The sequence below is a fragment of the Bison bison genome, unplaced genomic scaffold (genome assembly GCF_000754665.1).
Source record: "Bison bison bison isolate TAMUID 2011002044 unplaced genomic scaffold, Bison_UMD1.0 scf7180017864333, whole genome shotgun sequence".
Classification (NCBI taxonomy): domain Eukaryota; kingdom Metazoa; phylum Chordata; class Mammalia; order Artiodactyla; family Bovidae; genus Bison; species Bison bison.
The window spans coordinates 3940093-3965678 of NW_011494905.1; the positions used below are offsets into that span (position 1 = coordinate 3940093).

General features: G+C 39.2%; 1 protein-coding gene across 14 annotated transcripts in view; it reads left to right on the plus strand.

The window, feature by feature from the left end:
- The window catches only part of LPP (LIM domain containing preferred translocation partner in lipoma), a 754364-nt gene that overhangs the window by 456050 nt on the left and 272728 nt on the right, over positions 1–25586 (plus strand). For all 14 annotated transcript variants that reach the window (XM_010853933.1, XM_010853935.1, XM_010853931.1 and 11 more), the window contains one exon: positions 5892–6581. In XM_010853933.1, coding sequence (XP_010852235.1) covers positions 5892–6581 — 690 coding nt within the window. The remainder of the gene's footprint in view (positions 1–5891; positions 6582–25586) is intronic.

Below are 25586 nucleotides of genomic sequence, written 5' to 3' on the forward strand. Positions count from 1 at the left end.
GCAGAGGAACCAGAGATCAAATTGCCAACATCCACTGGATCATCGAAAAAGCAAGAGGGTTCCAGAAAAACATCTATTTCTGCTTTATTGACTATGCCAAAGCCTTGAATATATGGATCACAATAAACTGTGGAAAATTCTGAAAGAGATGGGAATACCAGACCACCTGACCTGCCTCTTGAGAAACCTATATTCAGGTCAGGAAGCAACAGTTAGAACTGGACATGGAACAACAGACTGGTTCCAAATAGGAAAAGGAGTCCATCAAGGCTGTATATTGTCCCCCTGCTTATTAACTTCTATGCAGAGTACATCATGAGAAACGCTGGGCTGGAAGAAGCACAAGCTGGAATTAAGATTGCCGTGAGAAATATCAATAACCTCAGATATGTAGATGACACCATCCTTATGGCAGAAAGTGAAGAAGAGCTAAAAAGCCTCTTGATGAAAGTGAAAGAGGAGAGTGAAAAAGTTGGCTTAAAGCTCAACATTCAGAAAACAAAGATCATGGCATCTGATCCCATCACTTCATGGCAAATAGATGGGGAAACAGTGGAAACAGTGTCAGACTTTATTTTTCTGGGCTACAAGATCACTGCGGATGATGATTGCAGCCATGGAATTAAAAGACGCTTACTCCTTGGAAGGAAAGTTATGACCAACCTAGATAGCATATTCAAAAGCAGAGACATTACTTTGCCAACAAAGGTCTGTCTAGTCCACGCTATGGTTTTTCCAGTAGTCATGTATGGATCTGAAAGTTGGACTATGAAGAAAGCTGAGTGCCGAAGAATTGATGCTTTTGAACTGTGGTGTTGGAGAAGACTCTTGAGAGTCCCTTGGACTTCAAGGAGATCCAACGAGTCTATCCTAAAGGAGATCAGCCCTGGGTGTTCTTTGGAAGGAATGATGCTAAAGCTGAAACTCCAATACTTTGGCCACCTCATGTGAAGAGTTAACTAATGGGAAAAGACCTTGATTCTGGGAGGGATTGGGGGCAGGAGCAGAAGGGGATGACAGAGGATGAGATGGCTAGATGGCATCACCGATATGATGGACGTGAGTTGAATGAACTCCCAGGGTTGGTGATGGACAGGGAGGCCTGGCGTGCTGCAATGCTTGGGTCGCAAAGAGTCAGACATGACTGAGCAACTGAACTGAACTGAACTGAACTATGTAGAAGACATGGTAGTAGATTAGATTAGAAGCGTGTGTGCACATGTACACATGCGGGGGTGTGTTTAGGGAATGGGTGGGTCATGGGTGAGAAGGGTAGAGGAATGTTAGTTGTTATTCCACTTTGGGCATAAAGGAAGTTGAGGGCTTGCTCCCAAAGTGGGCACGAGATGTGCACTTATAGCCCGTTGTCTGTTCTTGTTTCTTGGCCACAGCCAGTTCTTTCTGGTAGTGGAGACATCCATTCAACAGTTATTGATTATTTATCAGTCCTTCCTCAAGACTGCAAACTCCTGGGGGGCAGGTAGACATGCCCTCTTCATCCTGGAATACTACTCTCCTTCCATTAGCCAGTCAAGCTTTCCATGTTGAAGAAGCCTAGAGAATGATTGATCGACAAACAACCATATTAAAAGACTGCTACAGAGATTCGAGTCTCAGGGAAAAAATATATATGTATGTGTATATGTGTGTGTGTGTGTCATCTTTAAAATGTGCATGATTTTCAAAATTAAAATGTTAAATCATGATAAAACTTCAAGAATTCCTGCAAAAAAAGAAAAAGAAATGAAATGCCAAAAATAAATATTTGGAAATGTCTAATCCAGTAAGTAGAAAAGATTCGCTATGTATTTAATTGAATATGTGGGCCAGGAAAGTGTTGCCATAGCTCTCTTTTACCATGAAGAACATAAATAAATATGCTTTAAAATGATTCCTGTTCTTTACCCCCTTCCACCTCCAATGAGGTAAAGAATTTTAAATTGCAAATGAAAAAAAATTATAGCTAAATGTGCTATTTTCACACACGTAACTATGAGATAGAAAACACTCAGAAACATGCCGGCACATACACAGCAGAATTTATAATATAGTTTTGAGAATCCTTCTCATCTAGTGAGCTGTTTCCTAGAAGAATGCAGTGGCTCCTGAAATTGCTCCCTGATGCCTTCCTTCAAAGACGTTAGGAATCTTTAAGCCAGTGTGTGTGTGTGCACATGTGTGCATGTTCACCAAGAAAGAAAAAGAGAAATTGGTTGAAAAAAGTTGCTTCTAAGGATTAGGATTAATTCTTTGTTGTTTACTTTATAAATATGACTGGTTTTCATCTTCAAAGTATGTGACTGTTTGGGGGCAGACTCCTTTCCAGCTGCGGTGTAGAATATGCCTGCCGTTAACCCAGTTGCTCTGTCACTGTCTCCATTTATAGTTGGGTTTGTAAAGTGTTTAAAATAGGAACTCTGGGTTTCTGCTGATCTTGAGTCATCAAAGAAAAGAAAAGCTTTATTCGTTCTTATATTCAATTCCATTCATGCAGACATTTTTTTAAGATTGACATGGTTGACTAAAAAAATCTAACTTTATATGTTTTTAGGTTCAAACTGAATCTTCTGTACTCTCTTCTTCAGAATATCAGGATCTTACTGAGTATTTATCTTGGAGTTTTTTCATGAAAAAAAGTGAAAGTGAAGTCGCTCAGTCGTGTCCGACTCTTTGCCACCCCGTGGACTGTAGCCTACAAGGCTCCTCTGTCCATGGGATTCTCCAGGCAAGAATACTGGAGTGGGTTGCCATTTCCTTCTCCAGGGGATCTTCCCAACCCAGGGATCGAATCCAGGGATCAAACCCGGGTCTCCCGCATTGCAAGCAGACTCTTTAACCTCTGAGCCACCAGGGAAGCCTGTTTTTTCATGATATGTATTTTAACAAATTGCTTAATGTGGAAATAACATCTTCTATTGGGTACTATTGGGAGGACCTTCCTAGAGAGGGAAATGCTACTCCACCAAGACAAGAACTTTCACGTTACTTAAATTACAAAAGGAAATGGCAAGTTGGCCCTATGAGAGGCTATCTAAAAAGGGGGAAAAAAGATAACTCTATTCAACAGTTTCTTTTAACTTAACAGAAAACTAAATCTAAAATTACAAAATCCCTGGGAAACTACAACTGAGACAAATCACTAATGATAGGAAAAGATAGCTGTCACAGTCAGAGCCCAATAAAAATGATAGCACACAGAAACCAGCCCCTTCCAAGGAACTGATTTATAAATGTCCTGTGTATATAGGTCTATTGGAGTATAGAGAAGCCATTAGGGATGAAATGATAATCTGGGGCTAGCAGAGTCAGAACTGTCTTCCTGTACATTTAAGAGGACCAACGTGCAGGGGAGCAGTTGATTGTGAATCGGAGAAGAGTGTGTTGTAAAAGACAGATCCTCGAAAGTACCAGTGACCCTCCACGGTTGATAGCTAGGGACATCACAATCAGGTTGCTGGAAGAAATGTGACTCAAGAGTTTTTTATTTTATTTTTTATTTATTTATTTTATTTTTTTCCCATTTATTTTATTTTATTTATTTTTTTATTAATTTTTTTTAATTTTATTTTTAAACTTTACATAATTGTATTAGTTTTGCCAAATATCAAAATGAATCCACCACAGGTATACATGTGTTCCCCATCCTGAACCCTCCTCCCTCCTCCCTCCCCATACCATCCCTCTGGGTCGTCCCAGTGCACCAGCCCCAAGCATCCAGTATCGTGCATCCAACCTGGACTGGCGACTCGTTTCGTATATGATGCTGGGCATACACACTCAAGAGGTTTTAGTATCTGTCGACAGGGGCACTGTTGTCCTCTTTGGTTTAACACTGATGTGTTTTCACCTTCTACCTGCTCAATGAAAATAGCATCCCCTAATCACTGTGACAATAAAAGGCATTGCCACACATTTCTAATCTCTCCCTGGTCACTAGGTGACTCCCTCTCCAGCTGAGAACCGCTGTATGTAATCACATGTCCCTGGGATTGTTTTAATGTTTATCTCTGGCTGAGATCACCATAAAGCTATCCTCAAAAAGCCATATATCTAAATAGATCTACTTGGATATTATGGCGAGAATAGGATAGCTGTACCATGTCCAGCCCCACAGCCACATCCCAGGAGGGAAGGAGGAAAGGGGAACACTAGGAAGGGATGATGCTATGTCAGGAGAGCTCTAGTTTTTCCAGAAATGCTTTGCATACATCTCATTGGCCTGAGCTGCATCATATGGCAACTCCTGCATGCAAAGTAATCTAGGGAAGTGTGAGCATATTGCTGCTCTTAATAAAACTGAAATCTTTTGAGTAATGAAGAAGGGGAGTGTGTATGAGAAAGCAGTTGGCAGCACCGGCACCCCTGCCATGTATATCTCTCTAATGGCTTGGTGTGAGTAAATGACACTAGAATAATATGGTCTTATTCCTTTTTTGTTATACATATTGGAATTTATTTGGAAATTAATGAACAACCAAAATAGGGTGTAGTTATTCATTTCTTGTATTAACAAATCTAATCATAGTAGGGAAGAGCAAAATTAAAACATTGTTACTGGCATGTTTACAGATCCCTAATAGATCAGTGCCTCAGGATGCATGTTTGAATTTCCAGCCTTTACTTATTCCCAGACTAACCAAGACATCTCACAGTTAAGCAAAAGGTCTCTTAATCTTTGTGCTCTTGGGTCCTTTTTAGGATATTCAGCAAGTATTTTTGAGTTGAACAAATGAATGCAATAGAAATAGAAGACATAAGGGCGGAGAAGGCTGCTTTTGTGTTATCTTTAGTAAATCACTGTTAACAGGAATCTTTGATCCTAAACTTAGTATTTCTTTGATTGTGCCAGGGGTATATGTTTATTCCTCTCAATGCTTCTCATTTTTACTTTTGTTCCCTCTGTTTAGCCCTTCCCCTCTCTTTTTCTAGTATTGCACTTTATGGTGATTAAGTCTTTGGGCAGTTTGTTTGAGATCACATTGTTCAATTTATTTTCTCTTAGCTCTGATATTTCAGTATATATTTTAAAAAGTCATTACCAAGTCCACTGTCATAATTTTTTTTCCCTCTATTTTTTAAAAAAGAGCTTTCTCTCTTACATTTTGATTTGGGGGTATTCTTTGTATGTGGTGTAAAGTAAGGGTCCAGCTTCATTCTTTTGCATGTTGATGTCTGGTATTCCCAGCACCACTTATTATAAAAACTATCCTTTCCCCATCAAATGATCTTGGCACCCAAGTCAAAAGTCAAGTGACCGTGTATGCAAGGGTTCATTTCTAGGTTATCTGCTCTATCTCATTGGTCTATGTTTGTCTTTATGCCAGGAGAACATTGTTTGCTTATTATAATTTTGTAATAAATTTTGAAATTGCATGTGGGAACTTCAGTCTTCTTTTAAGGTTGTTTTGGCTATTCAGTCTCTTGAGATTCCATTTTTCAGAAAAGTTCAGTTGGAATTTTTACAGGGATTACATTAAATCTGTAGATTCCTATGGATAGTATTAACGTATTTACAATATTATCTTTCAATCCATGAAGATTGCGTGTCTTTCCATTGAGTTGTGTCTTCTTTAATTTATCAGCAGTATTTTGTACTTTTCAGTGTGTAATTCTTTCACCTCTTTGGTTAAGTTTTTTTTTCTTTCTTTCTGATGTTATTATAAGTGGAATTTTTTCCTTAGTTTCTTTTCTGGATTGTTCATTGCACAGAAGCACAGTTGATTTTTGTGTTAGTCTGTGAACTCTTAGATGGCAGGAGCCATGCCTTCTTTTTGTTTTGCAGAGTTAATACAAAAATATAATAACATTTATTAATATTTGTTTATGTATATTTATTTTACATTAGCAGTAATCTTTGTCTTTTTTTTTTCCTTTTCTCTCTCCTGCTTTAGGGTACTACTAGTTCAACAGCTTCTCCTCCAGTCTCCACCCCTGTCACAGGGCATAAGAGAATGGTCATACCAAACCAACCCCCTCTGACAGCAACTAAGAAGTCTACAATGAAGCCACAGCCTGCACCCCAGGCTGGACCAATCCCTGTGGCACCAATTGGAACACTAAAACCCCAGCCTCAGCCTGTCCCAGCTTCTTACACTACAGCATCCACCCCTTCAAGACCTACCTTCAATGTGCAGGTGAAGTCAGCCCAGCCCAGCTCCCATTACATGGCTGCTCCTTCACCAGGACAATTTTATGGTTCAGGGCCAGGGGCCCAAGGTTATAACACTCAACCAGTTCCTATGTCTGGCCAGGGTCCACCTCCTTCTACACGGGGAGGCATGGATTATGCATATGTTCCACCACCAGGACTTCAGCCTGAGCCTGGGTATGGGTATGCTCCCAACCAAGGACGCTATTATGAACCCTATTGCGCAGTGGGGCCTGGCTATGGGGGCAAAAATGACTCTGATCCTTCCTATGGTCAACAAGGCCATCCAAATACCTGGAAACGGGAACAAGGGTATACTCCTTCTGGCCCTGGGAACCAGAACCCTGCTGGGATGTATCCAGTTGCTGGTCCCAAGAAGACCTATATCACAGATCCTGTTCCAGCGCCCTGTGTACCACCACTGCAACCAAAGGTAGGAAACTTATTAACATAGTGGTGGGAATAAAAGGGTACCTATCTTGGCCTGCCTTCCCCAGAAAGCAGATCCTAAGGCAAAAGTGTTAATATATGTGCTACTTTTATTTCATTAAAAAGTACAGTCTGAAGGAAGTACTTGGATAGAGGCAAGAAAATGGGGAGATCCTACTTGGAGATATGGGAAAGTGTTATCAATATGAAATCTGTTAAGTATCAAGTACAACTAATTGTTCAGTTTTGAAGGACCAGCTTCCAAAAGACCATATGAACCATAGCAGCTCGGGATAATCTCTTCCATGGGAAAGAAGGAAAAATAATTTATTTTCCCACTCTTGTTTCCTGTTGATCAAAGTCTTCTACCGTGGGTTAGAGACTTCCTCACACTTAGATGTTGCATTTACTTGGTCACTAAATAGATCTGAAGCATCTGATGTCTTAGCAGGGGTAGGGAATCCCTAGGTGTGGAGGTGAGAGGTGCTCAGGGCAACCCAAGATGAACTGCTGTCAGATTGGGCTCTTGTGAAGGTGGTCACAACCCAGGCAAAGTTGGTGCCACAGTGACTGCTAGGGAAGAACAAGTGGATAAGGGCCCAGGAGACAGCTGAGGCTAAGGTAATACAGATACCTTATCTAATTTTCTTTGGGAGGGGGCTGGAGTACAGTGGCCCTTGTTTATCTACATCAGTGATCCTCCAGGAAAAAATATTACTCTCCAACCTTTAATTCTATTAGGCAACTTAAAAAACATTTCTTTATGACAGTTCTATTTATTGTTTGATTTAATTTCAAGCTTGTATTAGTTTTAAGTCAACATGTTTAGTTATGAACTTCTTATGAATAGGCAACATACAATACTATACACACCTACTCACCTACAGCTTGGGTTTTTCTTGACTGCTGGAACCAACATGATCATGTTTCCTCTCACCTTGAAAAGAGGAACCAAGGAGAGTTACTTGGAAGGAGTGAGATGGAGAAACAAATCTAGTTTCCAGCCATTGTGTTAAAACCAAGCTTTCCCTTCCCTTTAGTCAGAACCATGAGAAATCAGAAATTGGAGAAGCCTTGATTAAATAGAAGTTCATTGGTAACCTGGGTGGATGGAAGTTTGTATTATATATATTTAACCCTTTACACATTTGAGATCGTCAATTTCAAGACATATCCATTTGCATTTTCAATATTATAACAAAAATTAGTAGGTCCTCACTCTTCCAGGGAGTTTATTCAATCACTGTTCTCACATGAAAGCATCAGCTGTGGTGCAGGTGGATTTTAGGTTCCTTAGGGGTAAGGAACCCTTCCTAGCAGGTGAGGCCTGAGGATAGCTAGAGGTATCCATCTATCTTACAAATGCCCATTACATAGAAGTGAACCAGCCATGATCATTTTCCAACATAAAGACTCCAGGCAAAAAATGTTAAGTGTTTTTGAGACATTACTCTTGGACAGACTTTCTTTTGAAAAAATCTCTTTATGAAAAGAAATGTTATTCAGGGTTTTCTGCTTTATTTTTTTAAAAAAAATATTGCCCAAAATAGCCAACCTGGGCAGCCTTGCCCTTTGTTAACATTGCAGTATATTTGTTTTCATCCCTCCTGGCCCTGAAGTGACCTGTTGAGAAAAAAATGGGGTTATTCAGCTTTACCTCACTTTGGGACAACCGCAACAAATTCTCCTATAGAAGATTGAAAGTTTAGGTTGAGACAATGGCCTTCACTGTTTAAGTTCAAGTAGCTATGCAGTTTTGCCCTGTCTGAAACACCCTGACTGTAATAGGATTACTGGGTGATCATCATAAGGGCAGGGGACTCAGGCCTGAGTTGTTTAATGATCCTATTACCCAACCTGGGGAAACAGACATGAGACAGAGCAAAAGTATGTCTAGGTGGAGAGAATGACCTGGTGAGAACTACTGAACCCAAATTCAAGTTTCCTGTTTTCCCACCATGTCTCTGGGCAATCTGGAACCAATCCAGTGGAATAGGAAAAAGAATCCGCACCCACTGCAAGACCTGGATCTAAACTATTAGGTCCAGACATATCACTAATATTTGGTCCTGTCTTCATCAACTTACTTGAGATGACAGAATGAATTTCTATTAACCACTCTGCAGAAAGCCTGAAACTTTATTTTCCTTATTGGAATAAGATAATTATTCAGGGTGATCTATTCCAATATTGAAGATCCTGGATATCAATAGATTTCTTGTCATTAAAAAAAAAAATCTGAAATATTTATTTTTCAACAGTGTCATGTGTTTTAACATCATACTATACATTTTAAAAATGAAAATCAAATCATGTACTTTTTGCAGTGATTATTAAGGAGAGTGGTTGTCTGGGGTGTGTTGGGGGGCATTGATGGATGAAGGGGTGGTCTCTTTCACAGTTGGTCTTTGAGCAGAACACTACTGTATTCAACTGCACCTGTTCACAGAGGACCCTATTGTCTCAAATAGTGACTTGGCTTGGCTAAGCAATGTGACTCTTGGCTTGAGAAACGAGCTCCTAATTCTAATCCTAGTTCCTCCCTTGACATTCTTCTTTCAGCTTTAGGAAAGCCTCTAGACCTTTTTATGTCACGCTCTCAGCCTGAGTAAAGTGGAATGTCATCTTCACTAATTAATTAATGATTGCAAAGGGCCTGGAAATTTCCAAGGGCTGAATAATTGCCAAGTGAGGACTTGGATTCAGCTTTTACACTGGCTTTATTTCCAACTTTTTTAGGCACCGATGGAAAATATACCTCTGTGGCTTAAACAATTATCTTTTGTTACCTCAAGAAGTTCTTAGGGATTTGGCATTTAACCCATTAAGGAAAAAGGTTTTTAAAAATGAAAGAAATGAATCTCCTTTATGTTTGAGAAAAGCTGCTTTAATTTCTCCATGCCGTGGTATAATATAAAAGAGGAGGTAGAAGAAAGGAAGGAGAAAATAGGAAAGAAAAGGAAAAGAAAAAGAAAGGAAAAAAAGAATGAGGAAAGGAAGGAGAAGCCCAAATCAGAACCTGCAAGGCTTAGGGGATCGTGATTATATTTGTGTTTCCATAATGTGCTGAGCAATGAATTTGCATGCTACAGTAGACCATAATGTGTTTCCTGGACCATCTGAGCTGAGTTCCTTGAAAAATATTGTTATAAGCAAGTTTTTTTAGTTGTTTAAGAGAGAAATGTTCCCTTCTTGCTGGAAATCCTCTTAAAGTCACAGTGGAATCTCTTCTCTTTGCCATTTTATAAAAGCTTATATCTGTGAGTTGCTGTGTTGTTCACAGAACTTTTCCCTGTGTGTTAGCTTCACATTCCTGTGAGATGGGATGCGTATTTTCTCTAATTTTCACGTGAGGTGAGTCAGCTTTTGAAAGCCCCAGAGTAAGGACCTCGAGGTTCCACTTCCTTGTCATAAACCTAATCTATGACCGCCTTGGCTCTGGTGAAGAGACAGAAGTTATTGTCGTTCAGTTGCTCAGTTGTGTCCCAACTCTTTGCAACCCCATAAACTGCAACAGGCATTCACTATTTCCCAGGGTTTGCTCAACTCATGTCCATTGAGTCGATGATGCCATCCCACCATCTCATCCTCTGTCACCCACTTCTTCTCTTGCCCTCAGTCTTTCCCAGCATCAGGGTCTTTTCCAGTGAGTCAGCTCTTCACGTCAGGTGGCCAAAGTATTGGAACTTCAGCTTTAGCATCACTCCTTCCAGAGAATATTCAGAGTTGATTTCCTTTAGGATTGATTGGTTTGGTCTCCTTCCTGTCCAAGGAACTTTCAAGAGTCTTCTCCAGCACCATAGTTTGAAAACATCAGTTCTTTGGCGCTCAGCATTTACTCCATAATATGAAGAGTGCTGGTACTATGCATCTCGGGAAAGCTGTGGAGGCCCACCTGGTGTGGGAGTTAGGTTACATTCTAAAATCATCTGGTAAAATTTCCTTGGAAAATCTTTCAAGATGGGGAGAACTTGGAGATCAACAAACCACATTTTGATAAATCCAACACAAAGTTTTGTGTTGGTTTATTCAGAGTCAGAACATATCACTGCTGTTCATTTAGTGTTTGAAACTGGGAGATATTTAATGTTTCAGAGGAGAGTGAAGGTAATGAACTGCTGGGGTCAGTGTTGACAGGCCCCCAAGACCTGGGAATTGTTGAGATTAAGAAAATATCTGAGAATATAGTAGCATTTCAAATATTCAAATAATATCAAAATATTTAAATTTCCTTTAATTGTGGAAAAGAGAAGGTGGTATAGATTGGGTGTCCGGCAGAGAATTGGTGGCATTTGGGAGAAAGCTTTAGGGTAAATCCTCTTACTAAATATCACGCAATTCCAGGATCAGAGAAACAAAGAAGAGATAGGATATGGAGAGGGATGGATACAGATACAGGTTTTGGGTCAGATGCTAGTAATACTTGGATCTGTATAAAGCTGAAGATGGAGGCGATTGCTTGTAGAGGACAGTGACTGTAATATTAGTAATTCCTCTTTACACAGGGCTTTTCCATTTCCAAAATGCTTTGTGGATCTCACAGAAAAACATGAGTGATAAGCACAGATAGAGGTGTTTGTCTCTCTTTTACTGATGGGGATTCAAAAGCTCAGTAATAAGAGTCACTCACCTAAGTTCATATGCCAAATTCATGGGTGAGCCACAATTGAAAATCAGGGTTTTTGAAGGCTGTCCTCTTGCTTTCTCCACCTAGTAAACCGTGGGTGTTGTTTTGGTGTTTGGGTGCAACGACTGCCACGTCAGCATCTCCAGCCACTGTGTGTGGCTCTGCTGTGGCCCTCCCGATGGGCAGACACGTCGGTGGGCTCTGGCAGTCATGGTACTGTGTCATGAGATTAACAGCTGGAGGGGGAAGCACCAGTTGAACCCCTGATGGGCACCCAGCCTTGGCATTGTGGGACTATGCTTCCTCTTCCTCATCACCCATGTACAATTTATCCCAGTGTTTCTACCTTCACAATATCTCAATTCTGCTCTCTTATTGCGATCCGCCTTGCTACTGTCCTGGTTCAGTTGTCCCACCTGAGCCGTTGAAATGGCTCTTAATGGCTGTCTCTACCTCTAGTCAGAGGCACGGTTCAATCCCTGGGTCAGGAAGATTCCCTGGAGAAGGGAATGGCAACCCACTCCAGTATTCTTGCCTCGGAAATCCCATGGAAAGAGGAGCCTGGCGGGCTACCACCCACGGGGTTGCAAAAGAGTCAGACATGACTGAGTGTACACGCTTGCATATGCTACCTCTAGTCTTACTCCACATTCATTCATTCTATACATGCTACCAGATTAATATTTCTACTCTACAGCTCTGCACTTGTCACTAACTGCCTTTTTAAAAAAGCCGTCAGAAGTTCCAAGCCAGTTATGGGATGAATTGAAACTCCAGCGTAGATTCCAGTTTTATATCCCCCTTTAAGCACCCCAGCTTCCAGCTAAGAAATTACCTGCCTAGATATTTCTCACCTTGGTAGCTTTTGTCATGGAGCACCTTCTTTCTTGAATGCCTTCCCAGACCTCCCTGCAAATTAAATATTTGCATATTCAGTGTGACCCATTAAGACTGAGCTAAAGTGGTCATCTCTCTTGTGAAGTTTTGTCTTTCTAAAATTAAGCTGTGTGGTTTTTACTCTGTCATGGAAAGTTCCACACTTTTACTGTACTAGAATTATTTACGTACTTGTCTTCCACCAACCTATGCGTGCTGCTAAGTTGCTTCAGTCATGTCCGATCCTTTGTGACCTCATGGACTGTAGCCAGCCAGACTCCTCTTCCAGTGAGTTTCTCCAGGCAAGAGTACTGGAGTGGGTTGCCATGCCCTTCTCCAGCGGATCTTCCCAACTCAGGGATCAAACCTGTGATTCTCATGTCTCCTGCATTGGTAACTGGGTTCTTTACCACTAGAGCCATCTGGGAAGCCCCACCTACCTAAGATTTAGAGGATAAAAATCAGATGGTATCTGAACACTGTTTCCTACTGAATAACTAAGACAGTACATAATACATTCTTGTTTAATGAAGATGCTTGAAGAAGTGTCCTATGTCCTAGTAAAATAAGGAGTAAGCCCTGCTTTAGAACATAGCAGATTGGTCATCAAAATCCCAAAACCCAAACCTACACCACCAAATCAGCTTAGGCGAACTCAGTAACACACATGTTGTCACATCAGCAGCTTAATATCTAAAGTAGCTACGTAATTTCTCATGTTCACAATTGTGCTAATATTTTACACTCCTTCTGGAATACATGTGTTTATGTTTATGCTTTTATGTGCATAGTGTGTTTTACTTTCTGCATTTGCTGAATGTCCATAGAATTTGTTGATTGGGATTCTTTCGTTATCTCTTTGGGGTTCAATTTATATGCAATAAAATGTACGCACCCGAGTGCATCACAGTCGGGATAGAGAACATTTCTGCTTCACCATGGAGGATTCTCAGGCCCACTTGCAGTCAGTCTCCTTTACCTTCAGCCCCAGGCACCTTTATGCATTCTAACATGGATCATTTTTACCTTTGCTAGAATTCCATATAAATAAAATCATATATTAATAGTATACAGTCTTGCATCTAGACTGTTTTTACTCACAAGTTTTTGAGCTTTATTTGTATATGCATCCATTGTATGGATATGCTATAATTTGTTTACCCATTCACTTGTTTGGAGGCATTTTTTTTTTTTCTATTTTAAATTATGAAAAAAGCTGCTATGAGCATTCATGTATAAGCCTTTATATGAACATACTTTTTTCTTGGATAAATACCTAACAGAGTTATTGCTGGATCATGTGGAAACTATTTAACTTTGTAAGAGAATGCCACACTATTTTCCTGAATGTAACATTTTACAATCTCACCAACGATGTATGAGAGGGCCAGTTGCTTCCTAACCCTAGAAACACTTGGTATTATCAGCCTTCTTAATTTTAGCTATTTTCATGCTCTATAGATATATCTGATTGAGGTTTATATTTACATTTTACTTTTGATTAATGATGTGGAACACTTGTTATTCATGCACTTGTTGGCCATTTGTATATCTTTTGTGAAGTGTTATCAAAAATTTTTGCCTACATTTTAATTGCTTTGTGTCTTTTTATTGTAACAGTACATTTTGTATTGTGAATAAGAATCCTTAGATATATGCATTGCCAATATCCCGGTCTGTAACTTTACTTTTCACTTTCTTAATGTTGTTTCCTAGGAGCAGAAGTATTTAATTTTAATGAAAGTCAGTTTATCACTTTTATTTTCTACAGTGTATGCTTTTTGTGTCTTTAGATATTTTTGCCTCCTCACGGTCACAGTCACTTTCTTCTATGCTTTTTTTTTTCATATTTTTTTTTTCAGGTAAATTCAGGGCTATAGTTCACTTCAAAGTTGATTTTTGTGTACTGTGTGAGATAGGGGTCAAAGGTCACCCCCCATTGGTATATACACTTTTCGCAGCATGAGTTGTTGAAAAGACTCTTTCTTCCATTGAAATACCTTGACACCTTTGACAAAAATCAATTGATCACGAATGTGTGAGTCCATCTGGACTTTGTTCTATCCTATAAACTTATATATCTATCCTTAAGGCAATGCCACACAGTCTTCATCTCTGACTTTTATAAAATATTTTGAAATCTGGAAATATAAGCTTTCCATCTTTATTCTCTTTCAAAAGTGTTTTGACTATTCTAAGTCTTTTCCATCTCTGTATAAATTTTAGCTTCAGCTTGTCAATTTCCACAAAATTGCTTCCTGTGATTTCAATTGAGATCTTGCTGAATCTATAGATCAATTTGAGAAGAGCTGATATCTTAATACTGAGTCTTCCAAACTATGAGCATGGTATAGTGCTCATTTATGCTTTTATTAAGTTTCCTTAACAATGTATTATTGTTTCACTCATATTTTGTTAAATTATTTCTTACTCTGGATGCTATCATAAGTGGTTTTTTTATTTTTTTAGATTCATTTTTGTTAGAGTATAGTTGTTTCACAATATTGTGTAAGTTTCTGCTGTACACCAAAGTGAATCAGTTGCATGTATTCATATATCCATTCTTTTTAAGACTCTTCCCATATAGGTCATTATAGAGTATTGAATGGAGTTCCCTGTGCTATACTGTGCTGTTCTTGTTATTATTGTTCAGTCACTAAGTCATGTCTGACTCTGCAACCTCGTGGACTCAGCACACCAGGCTCCTCTGTCCTCCACAGTCTCCTGGAGTTTGCTCAAATTCATGTCCATTGAGTTGCTAATACTATCTAACCATCTCACCCTCTGTTGCTCCCTTCTCTTTTTGCTCCCTTCCATCTGTCCCAGCATCAGGGTCTTTTCCAGTGAGTTGACTCTTCTCGTCAGGTGGCCAAAGTATTTGAGCTTCTGCTTCAGCATCAGCCCTTCCAATGAATATTCTGGGTTGATTTCCTTTAGGATGGACTAGTTTGATCTCCTTGCACTCCAGAGAACTCTCAAGAGGCTTCTCCAGCACCACAGTTTGAAAGCATCAATTCTATACCACTCAGCCTTCTTTATGGTCCAATTCACATCCATATATAACTACTGGAAAAGTCATAGCTTTGCCTATATCTACCTTTGTCAGCAAAGTGACATCTCTTTTTAATATGCAGTCTAAGTTTCTCATAGCTTTCCTTCCAAGGAGCAAGCATCTTTGAATTTCATGGCTGCACTCACCGTCCACAGTGATTTTGGAGACCAAGAAGATAAAATCTGTCACTACTTCCACTTTTTCTCCATTTGTAATGAAATAATGAGACTGGATGCCATGATCTTAGTTTTTTGAATATTGTTTTAAGCCAGCTTTTTCACTCTCCTCTTTCACCTTCATCAGGAGACTCTTTAGTTCTTCAATTTCTGCCATTAGAGTGGTATCATCTGCATATCTAAGACTGTTGATATTTTTTTCAGCAATCTTGAGTCTATCTTGTGATTCATCCAGCCCGGTATTTCACACAATGTACTCCATCTAAGTTAAATAAGCAGTGTGACAATATAGAGCCTTGTTGTACTCCTTTCCCAATTTTGAACCAGTCTGTTTCATATCTGGTTCTAACTGTCACTTCTTGACCCACATAATACTCAGGAGACAAGTAAGGTGGTCTGATAGTGCCATCTTTTTAAGAATTTTCCATAGTTTGCTGTGATCCACACAGTGAAAGGCTTTAGCATAGTCAGTGACGCAGAAGTAGATGTTTTTTCTGGAAGTCCCTTGCTTTCTCCATGATCCAACAAATGTTGGCAATTTGGTCTCTGTTTCTGTCTCTTAAAAACACAGCTGGTACATGTGGAAGTTGTCGGTTCATGAATTAGTAACCTATTTTATATATAGTAGTGTATATACATTGATCCCAGTCTCTGAATTTATCCCTGCCTCTCTTTCTTCCTTGCTAACCATGAATTTATTTTCTACATCTGTGACACTGTTTTGTAAGTAAGTTCACTTGTACCATTTTTGTTTATTCACATATAAGTGGTATCATATGGTTTGAAGATATCCCAGGTCCTTAATCTTTTTGGAAAATTAGATAGTTTTAATAAATGTCTTTCATAATATGTACTATTTTGTATTTAAGGGCAAGAGAATGCATTTCATTTTGCATATGGAATCACTGATTTGTCCCTCTAGAAATCTCCTTTCCTTCTTGGCCAGCAGCAAACACTCACACTGTCCTGTTTCAAAGAAGAAAATATAGTTCCCTTCCCCAGAAAGCAAAGAGGCTTGACCACTATCAGTGTATAATAATTAGTGGTAAGCATAAAAATTTTGACAGATTTTACACACAGAGTTTCAGGAAATATCCCAAAGTGAAAGTCAAATAGTTGACTTCCCAAAAATGCTACTTCCCTAGAAATATTTACTTGTTATGTTAGCTCTTTGATTTTCTGGAACATAGAAAACAACTTTCAGATACACTCTTAGCAAATAATATGATGTTTGCTGTATTTTATCCTTGGAATTCTGTGAATGTTCTTTAGAAAATGTAATACGGTTTATTTCAGAAGTTTACTTACTTAAATATAACAACTTATATAATAATAATGTGTAGCACTTTTTTTAACAGATTTGGGTCAGAGCATTAAATGACCTCTCCCTGGGGCTTCCCTTGGGGCTCAGCTGGTAAAGAATCTGCCTGCATTTCAGGAGACCTGGGTTCGATCCCTGGGTTGGGAATATCCCCCTGGAGAAGGGAAAGGCTACCCACTCCAGTATTCTGGCCTGGAGAATTCCATGGAGTGTATAGTCCATGGGGTTGTGAAGAATCAGACATGACTGAGTGACCTTCACTCACTGCGGCATGAGTTGGTTTGTCCATCCAGGCTCTGGATCCATAGGTTTTGGCCAAGTGTGGTTGTACTGTAGAGTTGTCCTTGTGGGGATCTTAAAGGAGAGTAAATTGCTAATTAAAAGGAAGTCATTGCTTTTTTCTTATTGAGGAATAAAGAAATGGAGAATTCAGGACTAGAAAGATCAACCACATCTAGCATTTTTATAAGCCCTTACACAATTTACCAAGCACTTTCATATGTGGGGAAAGCTATGTAAGAGATCTGGAGGCAACTTACCTAGTAAGTATACCAACACCCTAGTATCATACCAACACCTAGTGTCAGAGGAAGGATGAGCTCTTAGGTCACAGACTGCCAGCCCCAGTGTGTTCTTTCCACTCCATGACACTTGAGTCCATTCATAGCTGCCTGTGTTTACCTGTGTCAGCTCCCTGTACAAATCCAAACATCAGTATTCCTTGGGCCCAACAGTTTAGGGATTAAAACTTTAGATTCATATTTCTGGGACATATTAATAGCTTATTTAACATTTGAAACCCAGGGTTCAGTCAACATTATATTAAGAGTCCATGAGGTGAAACTATATACTAAATATAAGTTCCAGATAACAAGCCCCTTTTATTGTCTTTATAAATGTTTGGTACATTGATTGCTCAAACATTGACCCCTTGCTTATTTAGGGTGTATCTTTAGGGACTATTATGAAAAGCGGTAAGAGAGTAGAGGTATGCTTTGATTTCTTCATGGATCTGTTAGCTAAATATATATTTCATGGTACATGCATGTAATCTTTAACATGAATTTGGACAGAATTACTATAAAGATGATACTTATAATCTTTACCATGTGGCTCAGTGGTAAAGAATCTGCCTGCCAAGCAGAAGACATGGGTTCAACCCCTGGGTCGGGAATATCCCCTGGAGAAGGAAATGAAAACCCACTCCAGTATTCAGGCCTGGGAAATCTCATGAACAGAGGAGCTGGTGGGCTACAGTCCATGTGGTGGCAAAAGAGTCAGACACCACTTAGCAGCTAAAAACAACAATAATCTTTACCGGAAGAAACCTTATTTTTAATCCTGCTACTCATCCCATCCAAAGGACACAAAGTTTCGAGCAGTGTCTATGAGATAACTGAGGCTGTAATATCTGCAGAGACAGGGAAATTGCTAGTGACCAGCGGAGAACCAGAGAAGAGTTAAAGAAGGCAGGTGGGGAACATGGATGAGGGCCCAGCTATCCTCTGCAGCCCAAGGGCCAATCTCACCTGCCACCTGGTTTTGTAAATAACGTGTTGTTTGAAATTCAGCCACACTCCCTTGCTTGTGCCTTCTGCCTGAAATGCCTTTCCCCAGATATCCACTCGGGCTGTTCTCTCACCTTCCGAGAAACTCCACTCTAAGGTTCCTTTGCTGGGGAAGTCTTCCCTGACCACCCTAAAATCCCTCCCCTGGCTCTAGGTGTCCCTTTTCACCTTGACTTCATTTCCCCTGTAATATTTATTACTGTTGAACATACTGTGTTCAGATATATGACACCTACTAATGTATGATTTCCCCATTAATGTATGATTAATGTGTTTTCCCCATCCCACTTGCCTTCTACTACCTAAGCTCCTCAGCCCTCTTTTTAGCTCCATGATAGTGTTGACATGGTAGATAGATCCTAATATTGGATGTCAAGTCTGAGGTTTGAGTTCCAAACTACAAGGAATGTCCTATGTGATGACAGATGGGCAAATACTCTTTTTGATTATAAATACCACACCTATTTAAAATGTTATTGTTAGATTTGGAAAGACTTAGAATAAAGGAGGGTAACTAGAAATCTTAAGTGATAGATGGTGTTAAATATTTTAAAGCCATATGGATCAATAGCTGCTAATATTGATAACATATTTGTATCAGGTTCTGTGCTAAGCACTTTCCATGGATTAGCTCATGCTATCTTCTCAGTAACACTTTCTGGTAGATAGTGTTATTATTTTCATTTTGCAGGCAAAAACTGAATCTTGGAGACATCAAGTAGTTTTCTTAATCCAGAAGCTCTTTCTTTTATAAATTTTCATTAATATAAACAAAGAGTTAAAGCCAATGAGGTCATCTTTATTGGATGACAAAACACGTGGCTTCGTTTGTACGTTTACTCACCAAAAACTTACTCAGCCTCTATTTTTAGTGCTGGGTTAGAGTCAGAAAGAGGAAAATAATTTCATTCCTCTTAAAGCTTACATTCTAGTAATGTTTTCAGAAGAGAAGCAGTAAGACATTATTTTAGACAGTGATAGGTGCTCTGAATATCCACTTCCCAGGTGGCACAGTGGTAAAGAATCCAGCTTCCAATGCAGGAGACATGGGTTCAATCTCTGGCTCAGGAAGATCCCCTGGAGTAGGAAACTGCAACCCACTCCAGTGTTCTTGCCTGGGAAATCCCTTTGACAGAGCCTGGTAGGCTACAGTCCATGGGTCACAAAGAGTCAGACACAACTTAGTGACTAAACAACAAAAACAACAACTTGCTCTGGATAAAATATTTTAATAATGGGATAAAGAGTGGCTAGTTTAGGTAGCCAGCTCAAGAAAGACAGTGAAGAAATGACCTTTGAGCCCAAACCTGAAAAATGCACAGGGGCCAGCTCTCCTACGATCTGTGTGAGGAAAATTCCCAGCAGACGACAACAAGGATGAACCCTCTCAGCCTGCCATTTACAGGAATAGAAAGAAAGCCAGGGAAGCTAGTCAAAGAGAATGAATAAAGTGAGGTGAGAGCGGTGAATAAGGTCCAGATCTTATGGACCATACTAAGGAGTTTGTCCTTATTCTAAGAGAAATGGAAGTCCAGTGGAGAATTTCAGCAAGGGAGCAATAGGTCTGGTTTTGTTTTAAGACAACCCCAGCCACGGTGTAAGATCCAAGAAGATGTAGGAATATTTGTTCTATTCTGCTGCTTCTGTGGTTTCCCTTAACTATTGAAAAGATGGGCTTATAAACTTTCTTATTTGCAAACAGAAGAGCTTTATGTCAAGAAATGTGAAGGTCTGGGCCACTTTATGAGTATGGAGTTTATAGCTCCAGATTCTTATAGTTGTCTATTTAAACAGACTCACAGGCTCTAGCTGTAAGGGCAGTTGGAAGAATATGGTTGTTGAATGAGAAGGAGAAATATCAAAGACACACCATTTACTCTCTCACAAGTGGCAGGGCAAGTTTACCCCACATAAGTAGTAATGAAAGCCATGGTAGTTCAAGACATTTGGGAGATGAACTAGAGTTGACTGTTTTTCAAAATCTTCTGGTTATAATTACTTCCTCGTAAAGATATAGTATTACACTGCTATATATATATTTTTTTCTTTTTTTTTCTTTAAATGGCACTTGGGCAGCCTCTGACCACTGCTACCTTCTTATTGATCAGTGTGAAGTACTTTGTTGTGGTTTAGTCTCTAAGTCATGTCTGACTCTTTGTGACCCCATGGACTATAGCCTGCCAGGCTCCTCTGTCCATGGGATTTCCCAGGCAAGAATACTGGAGTGGGTTGCCATTTCCTTCTCCAGGATATCTTCCCTACCCAAGGATCAAACCCATGCCTCCTGCGTTGGCAGGCAGATTCTTGACCACCGTGCCTCCAGGGAAGCCCCATTAAGTATTACATACACACACACAAAGAGCTAACATCCCCACTTGTTTAGAGAATAGAGCATTTTCCCCCACAATCAGATGCTTAAGGATAAATAGTTCACAGGAATTGTAAATGCTAAAAGAAAGTCTCTGAGAAAGTTCTAGTGATCTTCAGAAGAGGTAGCTGTCTTAAGTTTTGGAACGCTTCAGGTAGGATGTGATCTCTATTAGTTCTGAATCAGTAGGAATGAGGGGTTAGAAAGTAGGCAAGATTAGATTGTATAATTGTCCAGAGCCTCTAATGGCTGTAGAATCAAAAGTTCTTCCTTAAGTTAAGTTTATTTCAGTATTAATTAACTGCCATTCTGATTCTCCATTTTTCTAGCCATTTACCTCTAACCATGAGATCAATTTAAAGGCTGGCTCACAACCTGTATCTTTACATGTGATAGCTTAAAGATAAGCATGTGCTGTATAGATAGCACAGTGAACTATACTCATTGGTATCAATAATAACCTATAATGGAAGATAAAATGTAGAAAAATAATATATTTTACATGTATGTATATATATATATATTATATATATATAGTCCGTATAACTGACCACTTTGTTGTACACCTGAAACTAAGACAATATTGTAAACCAACTGTGTTTCAATAATTTTCTTAAAAAAATTAACAACAACAAAAGAGAAGCATGCATAGTGAAGTCTGTAACATAACCTTTTGTTTGTTGTCAAAGATAGTTGGTAAGTAATAACGAATACATGATGTATATTAACAATAGTGAGTTTTACCTACTTATGACCCCTTAGCAAGTACATGCTAATCACTTGAGAAACTGTGCTTAAAAGTCTAGTGTGGCAAAATGTCTGTGTTCTGAAGTTTAAAACCTGCTTTCAGGCATGAGTGCCAGATGTCACCCAAGATGAGTTATTATTTCTCTTTGTGATCCTTTCGTGTGCATTGGCTCATTTAGTCCTGGCAGAAAGTATAAAAGAAAATAGTGTTGATACCCTGATTTTTTACTAAGTGGAAAATTAAGATAGGGATTAGATTCCTTGCCCAAGACCACATGACAAGCTCTTAGCCATGATACTACACAAATTCTCTATAAAAGGATGTAAACAGAAATCCTCCCTGGTATGTGGCAGCCCCACCTTAAACTTTAAATCAAGCTCTCTTCTGATCCTGTGTAGAACCCACATGTTAATCTGCTGAGGATACCTTTTCTTAGCGTCTAGTTTATTAGGATGTTACCTGCTAGGAAAAGTTTGTAATAATTTTTCTAACAGATGACATAAGTTCATCTCTTCATTTCTCATCTACCAGTCTGTCCTGCCAGACACTCATGAAGCATCAGTGTTGGGGGTGTGATGGGCGGGCTACAAAATGGAGCTAAATGGAATATCATAGACAAGAATCTAGCCAATAGCCTTGAACTTCAGTGAGGAAAGTACTACTGAGTGCCGAGAGATGCAGGACAAATCGCACGAAGATGAAGCCCTCCTCAGAGTCAATCTGTGACATCAGCACAGTGTGTCCACGTGAGAAGGAAGGACTTGAAACAAAACCAAGAATGCCAGCTTTTCAAGTGTGGTATAATTTCCCCCAAACATGTGAACTGCTTGCAAAATGCCAGGGGTAACATTGTTTTGTACATTGGCACAAGTAATTGACATTGTCATTGGAGAGCTAATCAGTAAAGGGTAAAGGGGAAGAAAAAGTTAATATAATCTGTAAAACTCAGCCCATTTATATCCAAAGTAGAAAGTCAGGCAAAGTGAATATCCCATTGACTCGTGACATTTGCTATTGATTCCAAATGAGTCCATCCTGAGAGGGATTAAATCAATCAATAAAAATCCTGAACTGTCATTCTTGGAATCCTTGGGTAGAACACTGATTTGCATTCCTGTGGGAGAAATGCCAGATGAGTGAGCCTAGGCCAGGTTTGTTTCAAAAGCCTTATTTAGTGAACGGTGGAAGTGTGAGCTTGATCACGTGCAGCGCTCAGGACTGTGTGGCTCTCTGTGGCAGTTCTATGAGTCCTAGTGCCAGGCCATCGATAGGGAGGCAAGCACAAGTGTGTGCTGCGGCTTACTTCCTTTCTTTCTTTTTTAACTGCATGGATCATGTTCATAAAGGACCCTTTCCTTTAGCAAGAGGTTTTTTGTTTTTTTTTTTTTAATTTAATGTGTTTTAGGTGAGTCATTGTTTTCCATTTTATATGTTCAGGTTCCATGCTTATATCCATGCTAAATGTTAGCATTCTCTATTAAAAACAGAAGTCTGGTTTTCTTTCGAATCTTAACCAATTACAGTGTCAAAATGAAGTCCTAGAAATGAAAATGAGCTTTCCCAGTAGTCTTCTGGAACATAATAACCACCACAGAAATGTTCTCAGTGATTGGGAGTTCTTAGATTTTTAGGCTGTCAGAAATGAAGTGTATTCCTTTGTTTTCCCAAGAAGTCATCTTGTCTTTTTATAAGAAATTAAGACCCAGAGAATGATTATCCAGCGTCTCACAGGTAGGATCTAAAAACAATCCTTAAATCTCTAGATTTGGTAGATCAAGATCAACCCTACATGTACATTTATAGTTCCTTTATAATTTCATCCAATAAAGTAACAGTGAACTTTTTAATGTAATACATTCTCATATCCATTGTCTCATTTGTTCCTGAAAACAAAACGAAACTTGTCAAGATGGACAAAGAGTGAACTGTTATCCTCTTATACAGATGATGACATGATTTTAAAGAAGTCACTTCCCAGTTTTGCACACTATATAAATCATAAAATCCTTGTCCCTTGTCTATAAAATCCAAATCATGTAACACGAAACTAAAAGGAATTTCAATTCCTAGCTTTTCTGTTTATAGAATGCCCCCTGCAGTCATTTAACATTGAGACCGAAAAACAGGAAATTCACTAAACAGGATAGGAATAAAAGATGTGGACTGATATCTAGTGATATCTAGGTGTTCTTCAGTACTCCCTCTGAGAAGGGTCTGTAGATAATGGGCCGATTGGACAAATCTCAGAAGCCAAATAAACCTTTTGATTAAATGATTGAATCCTATTCACCACTTGGTAGTTACAATATAAACAACTGTTGAAGATGAAAAATTTTTATAAAGAAGTATGTATAAAAAGTAAGGATTTCCAACAAAACAACCTTGGCTTTCACTCTGTAGTTAACACACCCAACAGTGAATAGTGAAATTACAGTGTGTGTGTGTGTGTGTGTGTGTGTGTGTGTGTTGAGATATATTCAGATTCTTTGGGACATAAAGCTTTGAGGTATATCACTTTGGGGAGACTGTTTTAAAAAGTACAAAATTATGACCAGAAAATTATTGCATGAGTTTGCTAGGGCTGGGTGGCTTAATCAGCAGGAATGTATTTTCTCCTGTTTCAGGAGGCTGGAATTCTGAGGTCAGAGTGCTGACAGGGTTGGCTTCTTCTGAGACCTCTCTCCTTGGTTTATAGATGGACATCTCCTTGTGTCTTCACTTAGTCTTTCTTCTGTGTGTATCTGTGTCCTGATCTCCTCTTCCTACAGGGATATCAGTCACATTGGTTTAGGCCAACCTGTGCATGCATGCTAAGTCCCTTCAGTCATGTCTGACTCTTTACCATCCCGTGGACTGTAGCCCGGCAGCCTCCTCTGTCCATGGGATTCTCCAGGCAAGAATACTGCAGTGGGTGGCCCTCCCTTCTCCAGAGGATCTTCCAGATCCAGGAACTGAACCTGTATCTGTTATGTCTCCTGCGAGGTGGATGGGTTCTGTACCACCAGCACCAGGTGGGAAGCCCCTAAGCCAACTTAACAATCCCATTTTAACTTAAGTTTCTCTCTGAAGGCCCTGTTTCCAAATATAATCACATTCTATAGTACTAGGGCACCTCAGCATCTGAATTTGGGATGGATGTAACTCATCCCAAAACAATTATGCAAAAAAAATGAATATTTATTTCAAATGAGAAAAGCTAATAAAGCATAAATTGATTTTTAAAAATCTGTGAAATCTAACAAAAATCACAAAATCCAGAAAAATATCACTTTAATTAATTAATTGTCTGGTGACTTTTTCTTTCATTTTTTTGGCTGCATGCTCTCTGGTCACCTCTCCATGCAACCTAACCATACTTTTTTTTTCCTATTGAGAGAATAGAAAAAATATTTTACTCTTTCCTCTTAAATAGTTGATAGAAATTAATTTTGTTATTATGATTAAAAGTTTGGAAAACTTCCTTTAATCTGTATAACTTTCATTGGTAATATCCCCAAACTTCAAATGATTGTCAAATTTGGGGAAACTGATATAAAGTTTCTTTTATTTGAAAGCTGTTACAAAAATACTTGTACTATTGCTGTAAGTTAATACACTGATAAATTCTATTTTGTGAAATCCACATTGAAAAATAAAATGAAGTCAGTGGTGCATTTAAAAATGCTTCTAGTACATCATAAGCACAGTCCTTATAAAAGAAAGCATCTCATTTTGCATCACTGAGTGCTGAGTAGTCTTCCTTTTGTGTATGCTTTTATACGTCTGACAATTGGTAGAACTTTCAGCTGATTTAGTTTTATGCTCCATACATCTCACACCCTGTTTCTCTTTTCTGCCTGCATCATCCACATGCTAGAGGTTGTAGGACATATTCTTGTCACAGGGTCCTAAAGCTAGGCAAGTAGTGGGCCCAGGGGCATTGAAAGTATGCCAACTAGTCATTCCGAACCATGATAATTGGTGATACCGTATGCACACGTTGTAGGGAAAGCAAACCATGTAAATGTATCCCACTTCACTGAACTAAATGTAGCCAAAGTGCATCCTTCCCGCACCAAACTCCCAATTTCCTGACACCATTCCAACAGTGTCCCACGTGAGTATGTAACAAGACAGTCAGAATGGGAAGAGGCAGCAGGGAGCATACTGCTTGGGTCCCCCAGGATCTTCAAAGGAGCCAAAGAAAATGAGAAGGCTGAAACTTGTTTTTTCTTGTCAATCCATATTTGTTTAAAAGTATATCTTCTACTCTGGGTATTTGCTTGGGAAGATT